The sequence below is a fragment of the Microcebus murinus genome, chromosome 18, assembly GCF_040939455.1.
Source record: "Microcebus murinus isolate Inina chromosome 18, M.murinus_Inina_mat1.0, whole genome shotgun sequence".
Classification (NCBI taxonomy): Eukaryota; Metazoa; Chordata; class Mammalia; order Primates; family Cheirogaleidae; genus Microcebus; species Microcebus murinus.
This window is the reverse complement of record NC_134121.1, coordinates 16,522,018-16,539,476: the sequence shown is the minus strand read 5'-3', so window position 1 is coordinate 16,539,476 and position 17,459 is coordinate 16,522,018. Positions and strand designations below refer to the sequence as shown.

Below are 17,459 nucleotides of genomic sequence, written 5' to 3'. Positions count from 1 at the left end.
TTTGTATACAGGAATCAGCTGAAGTTGTTTGATTAATTGAGCTGTGTTTTAGGAAGATTAACGATGGTAGAAGATTAATGACGATGTGTGTAGACTAGAATAGAGAGGTGGAAGGATGCAAAGGGTGACAGGTTATGTGTGTGAATGATGCTAAGGACTCAAGGAAATGTTGGTGTGATGGTGTTCAGAACAGCAAGACAGAAGGATGTCAGGGTGCATCCCAGAGGAAGGAGTTTGTTGTTGTTAGCTTTACTTAGGCATAATTGACAAACAGTAAAATTTATGAATTTTAACTGTCAATCAATAGATATTTACAGTTACGTAACCACCACCACAATCGTGACAGAAGATTTCTATCACCCTAAAAAATTCCCTGGAACTCCTTTGTGGTCAATCCCATTGCCCTGACCACTGGCAACCACTACTCTGCAGTTTCATATGGAATCATACAATATGTAGTCTTGTGTCTAACTTCTTTCATTTAGCATATTGCTTTTAAGATACATCCTATTGTTGCGTGTATAAGTAGTCCGTTCCTATTTTTTTTTTCCTGTGAGACAGGGTTTGGTTCTGTCAACCAGGCTGGAGTGCAGTGGCATGGACATAGCTTACTGTAACCTTGAACTCCTGGGATCAAGCGATCCTTCTGCCTCAGCCTCTGAAGTACCTGGGACTACAGGTGCCTCACCATGGCTGTCTAAGTTTTTAAATATTTAGTGTAGATAGGGGGTCTCGGTGTTGCCCAGGCTGGTCTGAAGCTCCAGGCCTTCAACAATTCTTCTGCCTTAGCCTCCCAATGTCCTGTGATTACAGGTGTGAGGAAACTGGGCCTGGCCTGTAAGAAACTGTCAAACTGTTTTCCAGAGTGGCTGGGCTATTTTGAATTCTCACGAGCGATGTATAAGACTTCTAGTTCTCCACATCTTTGCCAACCCTTTTTAATTTTAGCCATACTAGTGGGTGTGTAGTGGTATTTCATTGTGGTTTGTGGTTTTAAGTTACACCTTTTTAATGACTAATGGTGCACATCTTTTCATATGCTTACTTGCTATGCATTTATCTTCTTTGGTGAAGAATTCAAAATTTTTGCCCTCTTTTTATTGGGTTGTCTTATTGAACTGTAAGAATTTTCAATATAATCTAACTACATGTTCTTTGTTGGAGATATGTTTTGCAAATGTTTTCTTCCAGTCTGTGGCTTGCCTTTTCATGTTCTTGTCTTTTTTTTTTTTTTTTTACGAGATGGGGTCTTGCTGTATTACCCAGGCTGCCGTGCAATGGTGTGATCATCCCTCACTGCAGCCTCAAACTCCTGGGCTCAAATGATCTTCCTGCCTCAGCTTTCTAAGTAGCTAGAATTATAGGCATGAACCACTTGTCTGGCTCTCTGTGTCTTTTGAAGACCAGTTTTTCAAATTTGATAAAGTTCAATCTACCCATTTTTTCTTCTATAATTCATTGTTTTTTGTCCAGTTTAAGAAATCTTGGCTTAATCTGAGGCCACTAGATTTTTTCTCTGTTTTAGTCTAGAACATTTGTAGTTTTTTTTTTTTTTTTCTGAGACAGAGTCTCACTGTGTTACCCGGGCTAGAGTGCTGTGGCATCAGCCTAGCTAGCTCACAGCAACCTCAAACTCTTGGGCTCAAGTGATCCTTCTGCCTCAGCCTCCTGGGTAGCTGGGACTATAGGCTTGCACCACCATGCCTGGCTAATTTTTTTCTATATATTTTTAGTTGGCCAATTAAGTTCTTTCTATTTTTAGTAGAGACGGGGTCTTGCTTTTGCTCAGTCTGGTTTCAAACTCCTGACCTTGAGCAATCCACCCGCCTCAGCCTCCCAGAGTGCTAGGATTACAGGCGTGAGACACCACACCCGCATCTGTCCCGCATGCCTAGACTTCTGTAACCTCTCAATTTTCCTTGCCAAATCCCATGCCACTAAAACAGCCTTTACACCTTTAAGACATGCCTACTTGCCCTCAGAAACAGGCTCACAGAAATATCCTCCCCCTGGACAAACCTCTCTTCCCAGTTATGTTCAGGATTGCCTAGTCTATCACACTCTTTTCCTTCTCCCCCAATTTCTGAAGGGACTCTTCTTTAGTTACTACTGTCTTCCTTATCTCCCTAATCTTTTGAAACTTGGCTTCTACCCAAACCACTCCACTAAATAGTCTCAGTCACAATGATAATATCACCCATTTCAATGACATTTTCCTTATTCATCAAGTCCCTGAACCTCTCTGCAGTGTCTAACTCTCAATCAACCCATTCTTCTTAAAAGTCTTGCTTGGGCTTCCTAACGTCTCTAATCTAGTTTTCTTCCTATTTTCTTAGGGATCCTTCATCTACTACTTTGACTACCCACTCTTTAAAACAGTGGTCCCCAACCTTTTTGCCACCAGGGACCAGTTTCATGGAAGAGAATTTTTGCAATGACTGGGGAGAGGGGAGGGATGGAGGTGGAGCTTAGGCAGTGATCCACGGCCAGGTTCCTAACAGGTCACGGCCCATTACCAGACCTCAGCATGAGGGTTGGGAACCCAGAAATTTTGCCAACTCCTGAAAGAAGAGTGCTGTAAAAATACATTGTTGGTTCTTGTTCTGACTGTCCCATGTTACTGTCAAAGAGATGATTTGCTGATTAACTATATTTTTTTTTTGTAGTAGACATTGGAATCTTTACTTCAGTCTATTCATGGTGAATGCAGATTTTTTTGTCTTAAGCGTCTTGATTAAGTCAAGACTGATGAAGTGTCAGAAAGGATGCTTATTAAAATGTCTGACCTTTGCTGATGAAGAGCAGATGGTTATTATTTGAAAAGAAACATGATAAAATTGTAATCAAAGTTGCTGACATTCTTCACTGATAGTGTATAGCTCTTTCAGTGAAACTGTAGGTTTTGTCTATTATTTGAATTTGTAGGCTTATTTTTCAAATATGGGGAGTGTGAGGAGAAGAAACCATACCTGAAAACTAGCCACTTCTTGTTGAAGAAGAATAAGCTGTAGTACTAGAGTAGCAGCAGGAGTAAACCATATTAAACCTGACACTGTGCTAACTTATTTAACCTATCTTAACTCAATTACTTTTTGGATAATACTCTAAAGATACTATTAATATTATTAGTCTCATTTTCCACAATGAGAAAATCGAAGCACAGAAAGGAGTAAGGGATACTTACTACTAGTAAATGGGATTAGACCCAGTCAGCGAGGCTCCTGAGTACATGCTTTGGATTGCCAATCTGCAAATAGAATCTTGCACCACAGGACCTATCATGTGTTGTCTTCTAAGAATTATAATAATAGCTAACATCTGTTGACTGATAGTACTACAGGACAGGTACTGTTCTAAGGTCATTATATGTATTGGCACTTTTAATGTTTACAACATTCTTACAAATCAGGAGAATGAGGCATGTAAGGTATATCACAATTATAAAGTAATGGGGCCAAGATTTGATCCCAGTCAATCTAGTTCTGGAACCTGTGCTCTTAACTGCTATGCTATAGATTCTCTCTTCATTATTGCTCAGAATGCTAATTTTGTCCTTTTTTTGTAAGAACTCTGCAGCTTGGTGACACTTCAAGGACACATTTGCATTGCTATTTGCAAGCAGGCAGTATTCCCCACAGAATGATAATGTCTCAGTCATGGGCACTCTGTACTATGAAATGATAAGGCAGTCACAGTACTGCTGTTATGTGCGTGTAATTGCTTGAGTGCATTTGTAATCCTTTAGGTTTCCCCCTGCAAAAGGTACTGGGTGGGGAAACATCTGTAATTTTGTGAGTAAGATCCCTAAATCATCCTAAAACCACCCTGCTTTTATCTTGCCTCTTCTCTGCTCGTTACGTTTGTCATTTATGTCTTGTGTCAGTGTCCAGGCAGCAACTAGAAATTTGTATCAAGAATTCTGTAGAGAGACTACGGTTATTGCTGTAGATTTTGGAATTGTATAACTGATATCCACGGAAGAAATATATAGGGTTTCCTTGAGAGAGCAGAGGGAGAAGACAGCTGAAACAGAACTTTTAGGTTCTCCTCCAGGTGAAGGGTTAGAAAGAAGATTCAGGAACTTTCTATTCTTGAAGGTAAATGTCCTAATAATTCCCTCTGTCATCTACCTCCCATTGGTTCTAGCTCACCTTAAGGTTTTCCACTGATCTTCTATTTGAATTTTTACCAGGGTTGCAATATGTTCTCACATAAATGAGTATCCAGATTCTTTGTGACTATTAATTTTGTTTGTGGCCCTCCTCTGTTTTTGAGTTCTTTGTGGATACTACTGGATTCTACATTTGATACTGCTTTGATTGCTACATTATTCATTTGGAAGAGGTACAGGTTAGCCCTTTTAACTCTAGAAGAGACAACTCCTAATCTACCAACCTGCTTAGTGCCCTAGTAGGTGCTTCATAAATACTTGCAGATTGATAGTTTAAGTGAAATGGAAATGCAGTGATATATCCCAGCCAGCTATAGTCATGCTGTGTTGTTATTCTTGAGGAGCAAAATACTTAGGTATACAATAGATGGATGTGATTGAAACCAAGGTTTCAGTTTGCTTTGTGGAAGAAAAATCTCCAGTCTACAGCTACAGGTTACCACTGTGAAAAGGTGGAAGCTGTCTCTTAGCAGGTGGGATGCAATTCTGAAACTAACAGGTTGACCTAGCAAAATGAAGTATCTTTAGGCAAGGTGAGTAGTAGCAGGCATTTTTATCAGTGAGCTCTTGGAGGACTGGGCTTGGCTTGGGCTTGTAATTATTTGTACTTCTCATAGATAAATGTATAGTGCTTGGGTATTGCATCTATTTAACAAAGGTGTTGACTGATATTAGTTTAAAAGGAGAATCTGACCAAGAAAAGACTGAAGCCCTTTTTTGTGTGTGTATTTTCTGGATGCAGTATGCTACAAACACTTAAAGGTTTTATTTAAATCTTTTGAAGTAAAACACCACTTTTCTGCTATGTTTTCTCTTTACTAGCCTAATTTAGGTAGGTGGTCTTCAGGCTCCGTTTGTATCCTGGCAGAATGCTTTGAAGTGTTATTGAATTGGCTTAATTGCCTGTCTTCTCTATCATCCTGCAACTTTTAAAAACCTGTGCCAAGATGGTTTCCATTACCTTGACATTCGCTCTTCATAGGTGTTTCATTTTTTGATGAATGACTAGGTTATGCATTTATCTTAAGAGATAAAAATCTTTGGCTGGGCGCCATAGCTCACGCCTGTAATCCTAGCACTCTGGGAGGCAGAGGCGGGTGGATTGCTCGAGGTTAGGAGTTCGAAACCAGCCTGAGCAAAAGCAAGACCCCGTCTCTACTATAAATAGAAAGAAATTAATTGGCCAACTAATACATATAGAAAAAAATTAGCTGGGCATGGTGGCACATGCCTGTAGTCCCAGCTACTTGGGAGGCTGAGGCAGTAGGATTGCTTGAGCCCAGAAGTTTGAGGTTGCTGTGAGCTAGGCTGACGCCACGGCACTCACTCTAACCTGGGCAACAAAGCGAGACTCTGTCTCAAAATAAAAAAAGAGACAAAAATCTTTGAAGAACAAATCTATGAATGAACAAAAAAAACATTGCAATTCAATTGGTATTCTATTTAAATGTAGTATTCCCAGAGCAGCCTATGTGTGACTTAGGGAGACGTGTGCTGGAGGCTGAACTTTTTTTCCAGGGCAGTAATTCCCATACCTGGAGCTGCTTTAAAAATATGTATTTCCCAGCCCCACCCAGAGCTAGTGAATCTGGGTCCTCTCTCTAGATAGTTCAAACTGCCGATGTGATTTTCAGGGAGCCAGCCTGTGAACAGTGTCATAGAGCATGGGCTGAGAGGTGAGAGTTGGGTAGGTTGCTGGTCATGGGCTTGTCCCCTTTCTGGTCCTTAGATTCCTTGTCTAGGAGTTGAACTAAAAGAGCTGATCTTGAGGCCCCTTCCCATCCTAAAGTTGTGTGACATAATCCTTACCCTTGGGCATTAGAAAATTATTTTTCCTCGTAATTCTAATTATTCACCATAACCTTTAAAATTTGCATAAAATACTTGCTTTATACATGCACATAGATTTAAAATTCAAATAATACCACAAGGCTTACACCAAAATAAATTTTTGCCTTACCTTTCCCACCCTTCAGCCATGCTCCCAGACTAAGTCCTTTCTACTCTTCTTTGTTTCTTCTCTATTTACCTGTAAGTGATCATGCTTATACTGCCATTTCTGATTGATTGTAGATATTAACTGACTTCTTACTATGGTAGATAGGAGTTGCCTCTTTGAGAGTTTTTTTTAAAGGTTGTCCTAACTTGAACCTATTCCAAATGAATACTAGTGATGATTTTTACCACATGTTAGACTGGGACACACTATTTAAGGCAGCTCATTGAGTATTTTGCAGTTTTCCATTTCTGCTTTTTTTTTTTTTTTTTTTTGAGACAGAGTCTCACTTTTGTTGCCCAGGCTAGAGTGAGTGCCGTGGCGTCAGCCTCACTCACAGCAACCTCAAACTCCTGGGCTCAAGCGATCCTTCTGTCTCAGCCTCCCAAGTAGCTGGGACTACAGGCATGCGCCACCATGCCCGGCTAATTTTTTCTATATATATTAGTTGGCCAATTAGTTTCTTTCTATTTATAGTAGAGACGGGGTCTTGCTCTTGCTCAGGCTGGTTTCAAACTCCCGACCTCGAGCAATCCGCCCGCCTCGGCCTCCCAGAGAGCTAGGATTACAGGCGTGAGCCACCGCGCCCGGCCTGCTTTTACTTTTATTCATCACCTCATGCTTCTGATAATGCCCTGTTTATTTTCCATGACTTTAATTGATCAATCTCAGTTCTTAGGTCGGTAAAACATTTAAATCCAATTCTGCTTTTCATGACTCAAAAAAAGTTGTGTCATCTGTTATAAGAATTTAACTAACTGTGGAATGCAGGGAGGGTGGAGGAAGAGCTGGCAATTTTGAGTGCATGTGCCAGTCACAGTAGTTATTTAATTCTGACAATAGCATTAAGAAGTAGATTTTCCCTTATTTTACAGATAAAGAAATAAAACTCAGAGATGTGAACTTGTCCATGGTGCCGTAGCTAGTTATCAAAAGATTTGGTTCCCCATCAGTTTGACTCCAGAATCCACTACAGGTGTATATCAAATTTTAAAAACTTTTTAATTGAAACCTAACATACATACAGAAAATTACAAATCATCCGTGTAGAGCGCAATGCATTATCAAAATGAAACATGTATGTAATTACCACTAAGTGAAAATGAAAAAGAATATTATCAAAGAGGGCATCCTGTGTACTCTCCTAAGACTACCACTTTACTGCTGTTCCTCTAAAGGAATAGTAAATGAAAATAACCATTATCATGACTTTTGACGCCATAGATTGATTTTGCTACAAGTGATTCATTTTGATAGTTGTTTTTTTTTTTTTTTTTTTTTTTGAGACAGAGTCTCGCTTTGTTGTCCAGGCTAGAGTGAGTGCCTTGGCATCAGCCTAGCTCACAGCAACCTCACACTCCTGGGCTCCAGCGATCCTTCTGCCTCAGCCTCCCGAGTAGCTGGGACTACAGGCATGCGCCACCATGCCCGGCTAATTTTTTATATACATATCAGTTGGCCAATTAATTTCTTTCTATTTATAGTAGAGACGGGGTCTCCCTCTTGCTCAGGCTGGTTTTGAACTCCTGACCTTGAGCGATCCGCCCACCTTGACCTCCCAGAGTGCTAGGATTACAGGTGTGAGCCACTGTGCCCAGCCTTGTTTGTTTTTTTTTAGGAGACATGGTCTCACTCTGTCACCCGGGCAAGAGTACAGTGGCATGATAGCTCACTGCAAACTAAAGCTCCTGGCCTCAAGTGATCCTCCTGCTTTGCTTCCCAAAGTGCTAGCATGGGCACCACACCTGGCCAATTAAGTTTCTTTTTTAAAATTTTTTTATTTGGGTCCATTTTGCCATATAAAAATTTTTTTTAAATTTTTTTAAATTTTATTTAAAAAAAATAAAATTTTTTAATTTAATTTTTATTTGGTTTATTTTTATTTGGGTTTATTTAAAATTTTATTCAGTCATGATAATTAAATTTCTTTATAAGCTCTCATAGCTCTGTTTTTTCCTTCTATCACTCTAAAGTAGAATTGTAGTTTTGCATTTAATTGTTGCAATTGTTATAATAAAAATTATTTGATTCATGTTCATTTTTCCCAGTGACTAAAAGCTCTGAGGAAGGTATGTCTGATTTTGCATTGCACCTAGTCGATACTTGGTAAATATTTGTTGAATTTGATGAATCAAATACAGCAGTTCTCAACAGTTTTATCTGCCCCAGCACACACCTGTGGAGTGTGACTTTCTTCCAAAAAATCTTTTAGGTGATTTTAATAGCCTCTTCTCCTTGAGACTCCTGCCTTTATGGTAAAAGATTTACAGGGCTTGTGCCTGTCAGCATCTTTATGTATATCTCTTTGTTGTTGTATATTGTGTATTGAGCTACTGAGAGGGGAAATCCCCACACCATTATGGTCTTCTTGGCCCAGTGACCAGCACTCTGAAACAAAGCCATTCTTGATCCTGTAGGCTGGCACTGAGATATAGCAGAAACATCATGTGGTTAGTGACTTTGGTAGCTTTTGGGTTTGTGGGGTGAGGGAATAGTCAATGCTGTCTGCTCTACACCTGCCATGATAAACTTGATTCTTCGTTTCCTTTACAGAGGAGGTGGCCAAGTTAGAGAAGCACTTGATGCTTCTCCGGCAAGAGTATGTCAAGCTGCAGAAGAAATTGGCAGAGACAGAGAAGAGATGCACTCTTTTGGCTGCGCAAGCAAACAAGGAGAGCAGCAATGAGTCCTTCATCAGCCGCCTGCTGATGATCGTGGCAGACCTCTATGAGCAGGAGCAGTATAGGTGAGCTCCTGGACACAGGGCTGGTTTGGGAAAGCAAGCCCTTTTGCTTTATTCCTGGGCCACATTACAACTGCTGCTTTCTCATTGGCTTTGTTCGTAAATTTATTTCCCTCTAATCGCGATATTAGCAAACCTTTATTCAAATTCCTAGAATATAAGCTTGTTGAGGCAAGATTTTTGTCTCTCTTGTTTACTGCTCATCTTCAGCAAAGGGTGTCAGAGCCACGGTGATAGCATTGCTAATGCAGGCTGCAGTTGGGTTACATGTCTAGGAATTTAAAGGGGAATGGTTGGGGGGGTGAGGTGGCTCACGCCTATAATCCTAGCACCCTGAGAGGCTGAGGCACGCGGATTGCTCAAGGTCAGGAGTTCGAAACCAGCCTGAGCAAGATGGAGACTCCGTCTGTACTAATAACAGACACAAATTAATTGGCCAACTAAAAATATATAGAAAAAAATCAGCTGGGCATGGTGGCATATACCTGTAGTCCCAGCTACTTGGGAGGCTGAGGCAGGAGGATCGCTTGAGCCCAGAAGTTTGAGGTTGCTGTGAGCTGGGCTGATGCCACTGATGCCATGGCATTCTAGCCCCGGCAATAGGGTGAGACTCTGTCTCAAAAAAAAAAGGAAGCATAAATGTGAATATACACAGAAGGGAGGATTTGGGCTAATAGGGAGATGGATGCTTGGACTAGATAAGACTTAGTAAGATTTCCAAATAAATTATGACATTTAAAATACATCAATTCCTTCTAAAGTTTCAGGATAAGTAAAATGTTTAGAAATACAAAAAAAAAGAAAAATCAAAATCCAGAGCTACCGAGTCAGCTGAGACTCAGAGCGGGGTTTGCAGGTGTGGCTTGTTATCACCGAAAGTCCTTGATCAGAAGCATGATCAGCACCGCCAAAGCCCCTTGGGCCATTGGCCCCTACAGTCAAGCTGTATTAGTCAACAGGACCATTTACATTTCGGGACAGATAGGCGTGGACCCATCAAGTGGACAGCTTGTGCCAGGAGGGGTAGAAGAAGCTAAACAAGCTCTTAAAAACATGGGTGAAATTCTGAAAGCTGTAGGCTGTGACTTCACTAATGTGGTAAAAACAACTGTTTTGCTGGCTGACATAAATGACTTCAATACTGTCATTGACCTCTACAAACAGTGTTTCAAAAGTAATTATCCTGCAAGAGCTCCTTACCATGTTGCCGTTTTGCCCAAAGGAGGTAGAATTGAAATTGAAGCAGTAGCTGTCCCAGAACCTTTCACAATACCATTGCTATAAGTGGGCCCAGTGTTTAGTCTGGAATTTTTATACTTGATATAATAACCTCTTAATTTTTGTAATTGATAGAAGCATAAGGTTGACGAAAATATCCAAAGTTATCATGGAAATAGGATATAATAGGGGTAGTTGAACATGAATGAAGATTAGATAATGCATCCAGTTGCTGCTGTGTAAATTACACTTAATGTATACCCATATGACTGAATGTGGGAAAGAGATACTTATTACATAGTTACTCAAATAAAGGGTAGGAAAGATGAGTTATTATTTCTGAGAAATAATCAAAAGCACACCTAATCGAACTAATGATGTGAAATATTTAGTTCTCATGTCAGATCTATGATTCTTTTAGTTGAGTAAAATTAAAGTATTTAAATATGAATGGTAGAGGTCTAGGAGAAGGAAGTGGACCAAAATTTTATATAATTAATATTTTTCTAATGGAAATAAAATAGACATGCATATTAAAAAAAAAATCCAGAACTACCATCTATCATCTTAAGCATTTCTAAAAGAAAGAAACATCTAATACCAAAAGAAAGGAAATATATATTCTGAGTAAAGGACATAAATTGTAAAGTTCCATAAATTGAATAGATGTAGCTTCTTAGAAAATATACTTAATGTTTTTTTCCTCCCTCTTTTTCCATGGATCAGTGAAAACTTTGTTTCCTCCTGGCCCAGGGAAACCTGACTTATTTCTGTTACAGACACATATCTCCTACTCTCTCATCATTTACTTTCTCAATTACTTATCAATTAATAAGTAATTTTATTTTGCATTCATTATGCTGTAGTTTTTCTAGGAGACAGTGGGAATGAGACTGGGCAATTTCCTTTTCTGGTCACTCTTTACCTAGTCAGTTATGGTATGATCTTATGATTCCAGTGGGTCTTTCTCTAGCTTCTAAAATCTGCCCTTTATTTAAGGAAGGTTGGAACCCTGTGTTATCTACAGTTGAGTATCAGGTGGGGAATAGAACCTTCACAGGGGACTGAGCCCTTGAGTTGGGCTACTTGAAATTGGGAAATCAATTTCTAAAGCACACATCTTTTACTAAGATAGGAAAAAAAAATATTATCCCATAGCATGCATTTTGTTAAAGAATTTAAATGGTATTTTTATACACTTCTCAGTAACAGGAGTGACTAACTTGTAGGTTTTTAGATTTCTTTTTTTTTTTTTTTTGAGACAGAGTCTCGCTTTGTCGCCCAGGCTAGAGTGAGTGCCATGGCATCAGTCTAGCTCACAGCATCCTCAAACTCCTGGGCTCAAGTGATCCTCCTGCCTCAGCCTCCCAAGTAGCTGGGACTATAGGCATGGGCTACCATGCCCGGCTACTTTTTTCTCTATATATTAGTTGGCCAATTAATTTCTTTGTATTTATAGTAGAGACGGGGTCTCGCTCTTGCTCAGGCTGGTTTCGAACTCCTGACCTCGGGCGATCCTCCCGCCTCGGCCTCACAGAGTGCTAGGATTACAGGTGTGAGCCATCACGCCCAGCCAGTTTTTAGATTTTTAAGTTGAGAAATGTGGAAGGAACTGGTACATTTACTTAAGTTCAGGAGAAGACTTTTGTCCCATAAGGTAGTTTAAAATGTTGGCTATATATACTTTTTTACTATATTCATTCTTTTATCGACCAAGCTTATAGTTTTTTCTATTGAAGTGTTAAAGAAACTCTAACAGAAAAGTCTTTATTTATCCTCTTCAGTAACAACATCCTGGTTTCCTTTTTCTTTTTAATGCCCTGGATGTGCTAGCTAAGATGATTTCCATATTTTAAAAAGAAATAATTCTTTAATTGACTGGAATGAAGTTAAAAAAATTAGTAGGCCCTTAATTGTTTCTGCATAGAGTCCTCATAGACTTCATTTGTCAGATTTTCCATTTTTGATTTGTGTTTTTATTTTTTTTGAGACAGAGTCTCACTCTGTTGCCCGGGCTAGAGTGCCATGACGTCAGCCTAGCTCACAGCAACCTCAAATTCCTGGGCTTAAACGATCCTTCTGCCTCAGCCTCCTAGGTAGCTGGGACTACAGGCATGTGCCACCATGCCTGGCTAACTTTTTCTGTATATTTTTAGTTGGCCAATTAATTTCTTTCTATTTTTAATAGAGACGGTGTCTTGCTCTTGCTCAGGCTGGTTTCGAACTCCTTGACCTTGAGTGATCCTCCCACCTCGGCCTCCCAGAGTGCTAGGATTACAGGCGTTAGCCACCGCACCCAGCCTGATTTATGTTTTTAAAAATTATAATTAGCAATTATTAATGAAATCCTTGTCTTTTTTCTCTCTGATATGTTGTACTACAAAAGATAGAAAAAATTTGACCTGACATTTGTGAATTTTCTAGAAATTTATAATTTTATGGCTAAAAGTTGGACATATGCTGAAACAGTGCAGACAGTGAAAATCCATTTATTAGAATCTGATACTTTTTAAGTGTATTTAGAGTTTAAAATTTATTTGTGCTTTATAGATAGCTTCCTGTTTTAAAATTTTAAGACTTTTATCACAGGATGTGATTTGAGACAGTTTATGTTCTGTTTTAAATAGAATATTTTATTCTTTTTTTTTTTTTTTTTTTTTTTGAGACAGAGTCTCACTTTGTTGCCCAGGCTAGAGTGAGTGCCGTGGCGTCAGCCTGGCTCACAGCAACCTCAATCTCCGGGGCTCAGCGATCCTACTGCTTCAGCCTCCCGAGTAGCTGGGACTACAGGCATGCGCCACCATGCCCGGCTAATTTTTTTTTTGTATATATATTTTTAGTTGGTCAATTAATTTATTTCTATTTTTGGTAGAGACAGGGTCTCGCTCAGGCTGGTTTCGAACTCCTGACCTCGAGCAATCCGCCCGCCTCAGCCTCCCAAAGTGCTAGGATTACAGGCGTGAGCCACCGCGCCCGGCTATTTTATTCTTTATTGTTGAATAATGTTCTACTTTGGTAACAGTAGTTAACAATTTGAAGTAATAAATAGTCTGTTAATCTTGTGATCTAATATAATTAGTTACGGCTTGGTCTTTAATAGAATTGGAATTGTTGATCCTCTTAAGTGATTATTAAGTGTGTTCTAGACAATACTTTTGTGGAGTAAACTGTATCAAGCATTATGTAGAAACAGTATTCTATTTGAGTCTCCTTTTAAGTGGATGGGTTAATTCATGTAATAGTATTTTTTCTTTTCTTTTTGTATATAATAGTTTCTGTGTATTTAGTTTCTAAAGGCTTTCCAACCTAATAAATAATTTTAAGGGAAATATGAAAATAAATAACATAAATACAAGCAGGATGATGATAATTAATGACTGGATTGCTGCCAACATAGCCATATGGCACATGTGTCAGCCCAGTGGGTCATATTGACGTTTTTGTTAACTGCCCAGATGCTCTCCTCCCTTAGCATTTGACATTTCAGAGTTAAACAGAAATATCTTTTTAAGAAGCTCTTTTATATAATGGTATTTTATAAACATAGAAACATGTTTTGAAAGGAAAGATTTCTCCCCAGCCCATTTCTTTATAAATGGTTGAGTAATAAATGGTCAATATTAAGTCTGAATGTTTCTAGTGAAAATTGGAGTCCAGGTTTTGAGTTTCATACTCTTGACTGCTTTGTCAAAGCTAATTTATTCATGGTTTTTCTGTGTAACTTCGCTTGAGCATTACTGTGCAGTGTAGCAGTACTGTAGTCTCAGAGCTGTCATCACAGTCTTTAAGCTTTCCATCTTTCTTTCCTTGATGGTTTACCTCGATTTATTTTACATAAAATATTTTCTACTTTTCATATGAATATTAATCATCCTACTTGTAGGTATACCACCATAAGAATCCCATTAGAAGATGTATTTGAAAGAATCCCATTAGAAGATGTATATGAAAGCAGAGCAGCCCATGTGAATTACAGCTGGAAGTTTAGAAATAGAAAGTTTCTAACAATATATTAGGAATATGACCCATCAGAATTCAGTGCTAGCTTATAGAAATAATTTTGCCACAAATACTGGTGAGGACATGGAGAAAGGGGAACCCTCGTACACCACTGGTGGGAATGTAAAGTAGTGCAGCTACTCTGGAGAAGAGTATAGAGGTTCCTTGGGAAACTAAAGATAGAATTACCATATGACCCAGCAATCTCATTGCTGGGGCCATTCAAAAGAAGGGAATTCAGTGTATCAGAAAGATATCTGCACTCCCATGATTGTTGCAACACTATTCCCAGTAGCCAAGATTTGGAATCAACCTAACTGTCCATCAACAGATGAATGGATAAAGAAATCATGGTACATATGTACAATGCAGGATGATGTAGCCATAAAAAAGAATGAACTCCTATCATTTGCAACAACATGAATGGAACTCGAGAATATTAAGTAAAATAAGCTAAGCACAGAAAGACAAATCTCACATGTTCTCATATGTGGAACTAAATATTAAAAGCAATTGATCTTAGGCTGGGCGTGGTGGCTCATGCCTGTAATCCTAGCACTCTGGGAGGCCAAGGAGGGCGGATTGCTGGAGGTCGGGAGTTCGAAACCAGCCTGAGCGAGACCCCGTCTCTACTAAAAATAGAAATAAATTAATTGACCAACTAAAAATATATATAGAAAAAATTAGCCGGGCATGGTAGTGCATGCCTGTAGTCCCAGCTACTTGGGAGGCTGAGGCAGGAGGATAGCTTGAGCCCAGGAGTTTGAGGTTGCTGTGAGCTAGGCTGAAGCCACAGCACTCACTCTAGCCACGGCAACAAAGTGACACTCTGTCTCCAAAAAAAAAAAAAAAAAAAAATTTGATCTTATGGAGACAGAGAGTAGAATGATGGTTACCAGAAACTGGGAAGGGTAGTTTAGAGGTGGGGTTAAAGTGGAGATGGTTAATGGGTATGAAAATATAGTTAGATAATAAGAACAGTATTTGATAGCATAATAAAGTGACTATAATCAACAATAAGTTAGGCCATACTTTAAAATAACTAAAAGAGTCAAATTGGAATGTTCCTGACACAAAGAAATAGTAAATGAACAGGGTGATGGGTACCCAATTACACTGATTTAATAAAAAAAATAAAAAAGACATAGTTTTCCTGTGAATTCTTTTCTTTTGCAGATACATGTTGATCAATCAATACTCATATTTATCAGCTGTGAATTCTAACTATACCTAGTTATGATGACGTTTTTCTTTTTATATCTGTGGATATTTTTCTTCATCAGTGATCTGAAGATAAAGGTTGGGGGCAGGCACATCAGTGCTCACAAGTTTGTCCTGGCAGCCCGTAGTGACAGCTGGAGTCTGGCCAATTTGTCTTCCACTGAGGAGCTGGACCTGTCAGGTGAGCCTTTGACTGATCGGGGACACATAACTGCCAGCAAAAGAACTCTTGGCAGAAGGTTATAGTGTGTCATTTTGAAATATTTGTGTTTTGATGAAAATAGAATACTTTTCTTATCAATTGATGGTGACCATGACTAGTTAAATCATTAGTCAGTAGGTTGTACTTTGTGGATGCTTCGGTTTAATGCCTGGATAACAAATCATAAATATTTAGTGTCAGCAATGTTCTTACAACTTATAAAATATAAATATTTTCCCATAAGCCCATTTCCTGTAACCATATGTTATAAATACGGATTCATGTGCAGAAAAAATTTTTCCTCTAATCCAAGAAAAAGGCCTGCTGTTCAGTTACTTAAAATGTAATAATACATGTCAAAGTACTTTTTCTGGTCTAGACGAACTGAGAAGTAACAAGTTACTCTGAAGAATAACAATATTCTCTCTTAAATATCAAAAGATGACCATTCGTCTTCAGAATTTTAATGGGTATGGGCACTATATGTGATAGTGGATATGTTCATTTGTTTCACTGTGGTAACCATTTTACTATTTATATATCTCATAACATGTATAATTTAAATATATGCAATAAAATTTAATTTTTAAGTCTGGTGCGGTGGCTCACACCTGTAATCCTGGCACTCTGGGACGCCAAGGCGGACAGATTGCTCAAGGTCAGGAGTTCAAAACCAGTCTGAGCAAGAGCGAGACCCCATCTCTACTATAAACAGAAAGAAATTAATTGGCCAACTAAAAAATATATATAGAAAATATTAGCTGGGCATGGTGGCGCATGCCTGTAGTCCCAGCTACTCGGGAGGCTGAGGAAGAAGGATTGCTTGAGCCCAGGAGTTTGAGGTTGCTGTGAGCTAGGCTGACACCACCACACTCACTTTAGCCTGGGCAACAGAGTGAGACTGTGTCTCAAAAAAAAAAAAAAAGAATTTTAATAGGTGCCTTGGGCTATTTAATGTTATTACTTGTTTTATGTTACATTATATTGTGTAGAATTTGGGTAGATATGGTGGTAAGTGATGTAAAAACAATTTTAAAAGTTGACCCTAAAATTGTATTTACATATAGTATGTGCCTAATTGCTGTTGAAAAAAAAGAGCAAAGCTTAATATAATTCTGCCATTAATATTCACAAGATTTATAACATGATGAGGAGAATAGGTATTAAAATGTGAGGTACAGTCATGTGTCTCTCTTTTTCTTCTTCTTTTTTTTTTTTTTTTGAGACAGAGTCTTGCTTTCTTGCCCAGGCTAGAGTGAGTGCCGTGGCGTCAGCCTGGCTCACAGCAACCTCAAACTCCTGGGCTCAACGATCCTTCTGCCTCAGCCTCCCGAGTAGCTGGGACTACAGGCATGCGCCACCACACCCGGCTCATTATTTCTATATATATTAGTTGTCCAATTAATTTCTTTCTATTTATATTAGAGACAGGGTCTCGCTCTTACTCAGGCTGGTTTTGAACTCCTGACCTCAAGCAATCTGCCTGCCTCAGCCTCCCAGAGTGCTAGGATTACAGGTGTGAGCCACCGCGCCTGGCCTGGTTTGGTTTTTTTGAGACAGGGTCTTGCTCTGTTGCCCAGGCTAGAATGCAATGGTGTCATAGTAGGTCAGTGCAACCTCAAACTGCTGAACTCAAGCTATCCTCCTGCCTTAGCCTCCCAAGTAGCTGGTACTACAGGCACCTACCACCATGCCTGGCTAAGTTTTGTACTTGTTGTAGAGTCAGGGTCTCACTCTGTCGCCTAGGCTGGTCTTGAACTCTTGGCCTCAAGTGATCTTTCTAAGTCTTGTCCTCCCAAAGTGCTGGGATTACAGGTGTGAGCCACTGTACCCAGTCTTTAAGTATAATCTTTTGAAGCCAAATGTCTTTGACCTCATATATAAAATTAATATGGATAGCTTTTTTTTT

General features: G+C 39.2%; 1 protein-coding gene across 5 annotated transcripts in view; it reads left to right on the top strand.

Moving 5' to 3' along the window:
• The window catches only part of ANKFY1 (ankyrin repeat and FYVE domain containing 1), a 92,281-nt gene that overhangs the window by 11,400 nt on the left and 63,422 nt on the right, over nucleotides 1-17,459 (top strand). For 3 of the 5 annotated variants that reach the window (XM_020280924.2, XM_012779192.3, XM_075994230.1), the window contains exons 2-3: nucleotides 8,721-8,913; nucleotides 15,411-15,529. In XM_020280924.2, coding sequence (XP_020136513.2) covers nucleotides 8,721-8,913; nucleotides 15,411-15,529 — 312 coding nt within the window. Of the gene's footprint in view, nucleotides 1-6,461; nucleotides 7,144-8,720; nucleotides 8,914-15,410; nucleotides 15,530-17,459 lie in introns of those variants that run through there. The other 2 variants (XM_075994228.1, XM_075994229.1) reach the window with 2 other exon arrangements.